The 4,513-nt window shown below is 38.8% G+C and overlaps 1 protein-coding gene across 1 annotated transcript; it reads left to right on the forward strand.

The window, feature by feature from the left end:
- The first annotated feature begins 1,182 nt into the window (after positions 1-1,182).
- On the forward strand, positions 1,183-2,363 carry LOC149031302 (uncharacterized). The gene has a single exon (XM_089176355.1). It carries the CDS (start codon positions 1,183-1,185, stop codon positions 2,302-2,304), a length of 1,122 nt encoding a protein of 373 aa, XP_089032481.1. The 3' UTR covers positions 2,305-2,363.
- The last annotated feature ends 2,150 nt before the right edge of the window (positions 2,364-4,513 follow it).

Genomic DNA, 4,513 nt, shown 5'->3' on the forward strand with positions numbered 1-4,513 from the left:
TCAAAAGCTTAAAGTTGGTCAGGATGTCTATCTTTTGAAACAGCCAACGTCTAAATTGGGAAACCAATATACTGGTCCCCACCAGGTCCTAGAAGTGCTACCCAAAAATAACATCAAAATTAGTTATAAAGGTAAAAGTAAGATTGTTCATAAAGATAAGCTAAAATTGTCGAAATCTAAAAGGTAGTCTTCTTTCGTAAATATTTGTATATTAAAATATTTTGCTAACATATTTGTTTTGCCACTGACTGTACATTATCACCAGGAAGGATGAATTCCAAGGTTTGCTACGTCATCCTTTGTTGCGTCACGACGGCCTTCGCTCTCTTGGGTTACGACTGTGGTGGAAATTCTGCCAACATCAGCACGGTATCATTGCTGGAGACCGGGGAGTGTAATCTACCCGTGTCATCGCCCAACAAGTCGGTGACGTACGTGCAGCTGTTACAGCTGACAGACTATGATAATGTGCGCGTATATCAGTGCAGAGTGGAAATAGACAGAACAATTTATTACTGTGGAATGAGTTCGCATATCTCGGCGGTTCATAACGGTCGCCGCATTTATTTACTTGAAGTGTCTTCGAACGTTTGTAAGAGTATGATAAATACCGGTACACTTTCGTTGAACTCATTCACACAGATTAGTGGACTACGTGTTAACTCGACAGACTTTCGAAGTGTTACGTTAGCGGGTTCCATTACCACCGACGGTAGGTGTCAAGGCACCCAATATTCGGATACCGACGGTACGTGGGACAGTGTGGTTGTTCAAAGTGTAGTGCGCACAGACATTAGAATATACACGGGAATAGTGAAAAGTGGTGAGAACTTGATTTCTCTTAGGGGACATATATCGTGCACTTTTTCAGAAGGAACGTGTTTTACAGACGAAAACGGTTGTGCATTTTGGACAGTTGTTCCCGGTTCGTCGTGTAATTTTGAACGATATACGGCACTGTATGAGGGGTCCGCCACCAAAGTGACGTCATCAATCGCAATCTCACATATTACAACAATGTACTCGGTGACGGAGGGAGACACTGCCTTCGCGTTGATGGGTAAAAACGAGCTCCACATTTGCGGGTATACTCTGGTCACTACTGAACATCCCAAACTTTTTATCTTGGAAACAACAAGTGGTCATACGTTTACGTCAAAGGCAAAAATAACACCCCAAAACATGGATTTGTTTGCCTATATAAATTCAAAGTTCGTATACGTTGAGAAGCACCACCGTGACCAGCTGGAGTCTCTCTATATAAACATCTTACAACAGAAGTGTAACCTAGAACAACAGGTTATTCGAAACGCGTTGGCATTTGCGAACATTCTCCCAGATGTTTTTGCGTACACGGTCATGAAGAGGCCGGGGTACATGGCGGTGGTGGCCGGTGAAGTCGCGCATATTGTCAAGTGCACCCCTATTCCAGTGAAAATAAGACATTCGGAATTATGTTATAGAGAACTTCCCGTGATATATCAAAATTTAAGTGTTTATTTAAAACCAAAGTCGAGAATTTTAGTTAGAAAAGGTACTGAAGTACCGTGCAGCGCACTACTGCCACAGGAATATTTGATCGAGGGAACCTGGTATCAGCTGCTACCAAAGCCAACATACGTAAAGGATCCCCAAATTCTACTGCCAGACACGGATGTGGTCTGGAGATACATCGATGCGGGATCGCTCGCGACTAGTGGGATTTATACACAGGCGGATTTGGACGATCTCCGGGACCATGTAATGTTCCCTGTTGAGCAACCGTCTATTTTGAACACTATCGCGAGAGGAGCAGCTGGACATAAAGTGAAAGTTGACACGTTAAATCTTGTGGATTTTGTGGGTGAAAAGGGTGTTAGTGAATTAGCAGAAAGTGTGACCTCTAAACTTTGGAACGGTCTATTGAAATTCGGAACGGTCAGTTCTGCTATTCTTGGAATTGTGCTTATTTTTAAAGTAGTGAAATTGATCATAGACTCTGTTCTTCGAGGGTACGCCCTGCACACAGTTTATGGTTGGAGTTTACATATGTTGGGTGCAGTTTGGGGCTCAATCACGAGCCTACTCCTCCATTTGGGGCGCGGGAAGGATGCTCGGCCCACTCAAAATTCGGACAATGGAATTGAACTTCAGTCGGTGCGCACGGAGACACCAGAACCTTCAAGCGGTAACTCCGGGGCCACCCAACCTACCTTGGATTCGAGAGGCTGCCAGACAGAAAATACACCTGGTAAGCGGGTTCAATTTCATATGGATGACGAAATCACTCAGAAATTTCGTTCGTTGCGAAGACCACGGGAGTAAATCCCATGGTTCTTCTTCTTAAGGGGGGAGGTGTCACGTCCAGTGACGTCTAAATTCGAATTTCGTGCACTACACCCAAAAAGTTTTAAATTTGGTAAACTCTGTCGTATTTGAATATTATTAGTCTGTTTAATTTTTGCGTAAAAGTAATTTGTTAAACTTTAGTTCGTATAATTTTGAGTGAAAATAGTTCTATAAGTACCATGTAAACCTTGCGAGATAAATTTTTCTTTTTCTTTATATATATATATATACATATATCTCCTACTGTTTGTTTTAGTATATAAATTCGATACTTTGTATGTACATTAGTTATTAGATCAATCATAATAGATAATTTTCGTTTGCGCTAATGTACCTTGTTTTCACGCTATATACTTAAATATTTGGTAATTACACTTTCTTTTCTTTATTGTTACTATTCTTTGTAAAGATAATTCTGTATTTCTTATGAACGACCATCGATAAATTGTATTTTGTAGAATGGATAAAATAGAGTATTGAGAATCCATTGTCGTTCATAGAGGAATCTGCATTACCGACAGTGTCGGTCGGTAACTAGTTTAGTCGATAAGTAAATGTCGGTAATACCGACATTGCGTTCTTCCAGTACTGACTTATCGGTCGACGTTATATTGGAATGGTTGCTTTTAAATTATTATTTCAATGTGCATAAAATATTCATACTTTATTATATTATATTCGTTACTCATATTCTGTCTGCACGTGCATTTTTGCTGACGGCGCAGTCCCAGGAGCTCGCGCTTGATAACATTCCAATGTAACTGACACTTATCTTTCTTCGGAGAATTCGCGCTTGATAAAATTCCAATGTAAGTAATACTTATTTCTCTTCGAAGAATTCGCGCTTGATAAAATTCCAATGTAAGTAATACCTATTTCTCTTCGAAGAATTCGCGCTTGATAGTAACTAATATTTTTGTCAGCGAATTCTTCTCCTTGACTTGGGTCTCACGGTGTGGAAGTCAGTAGTGGAGGAAGCATTTTTGCGTAAGTGGGAGGTACTCCCACTCTTCCGAAACGGACGCTTCTTGCGATGCTACGTTCGTCCATGAAGTCAGTCCACCTTAAATTATCATCGAGTACGTGTCTAAACTTAGTCTAAAGATTGTCTAGTTTTGTACTAATTTTCTGAGTTCATTTATAAGTCCACCATATACAGTAATTGAGTACGTGTCTAAGATTTGTCTAAGAGTAGTCTAGTTTTGTACTAATTTTCTAAGTTCATTTATAAAGTCCATCTTATATAATCATTTGGTACTTGTCAAAGATTTGTCTTAAGTTTTGTTCTAGTACTCCAAGTGTACTTATAAAGTCCACCTTATATAATTATTGAGTACGTTTCTTAAATTTGTCTGTTGTTCGTTTAGATTTGATTTTAAGTATTATCATATTAACCTACTACTGCGTATATCTAAATCGTGTGTTTGTTAAATATTGTGCGTGATCTGATTCGATTATCGACGATTTATGAATATTAACTTGGTATTATAACTTAGGTTGATTTACAATCGGTTTATTTGAATTTTCTTACTAAGTTCTCTCTCTCTTGTTTAATAGAACTTAGTAATTGACTTTGAACATTTTATTCTTAGTTATTATTGCTATCATTAATCTTTGCAAGGCTAAGTCCTTTATCTGTTACCAAATTAATATTCCGTTAACATTGTTCATTAATAATTGTGTGTGTGTGCAACAAGGTGTTTATTGTGTAACAATTTAAATCTAAATTTAAATTTTAAAATATACTATATTGTTATTCTACATTGTGATTGTGATTTAACAACTGCACCCTTCCTTCAAACGCCAATTTCAGTCAATATATTTGGATTGTATCTCCTATTGGCCAGCACCGGAAACCAGGTAAGAATTAAAGATTTGGTTAACATCCAGGGTTGAGTTTTCTTTGACATATTGACGTCCGACGCTCCGGTATCCGCGAGTAGAGCCTATCCCGGGTAAAGTACTGGATTAACAGGCTGACCCAAAAACAGGCATTGACTTTCTTTCTCTTATCCGAGTAAACGACGGCAAGGTCGTGACCGGTTGAGAAATCTCTAAATTCGTTCTTACTCTTCAAGTAAGAACTGGTGACAGCGGCCACTCGTGAAATCTCTTCTCGAGACGTAACATATATAAGCTTTATTATGTAGCTTTACATCATCCTCTAGTCAAGTGTAAAAAGAAG

Source organism: Polistes dominula, unplaced genomic scaffold (genome assembly GCF_049000335.1).
Source record: "Polistes dominula isolate Pdom_NZ unplaced genomic scaffold, Pdom_raw_medaka contig_319, whole genome shotgun sequence".
In the NCBI taxonomy this organism is placed as follows: Eukaryota; Metazoa; Arthropoda; class Insecta; order Hymenoptera; family Vespidae; genus Polistes; species Polistes dominula.

What these genes read in the sequence shown, in the direction of transcription:
- LOC149031302 (XM_089176355.1), top strand. Translation starts at nt 1,183, where the DNA reads ATGGATTTGTTTGCCTATATAAATTCAAAGTTCGTATACGTTGAGAAG.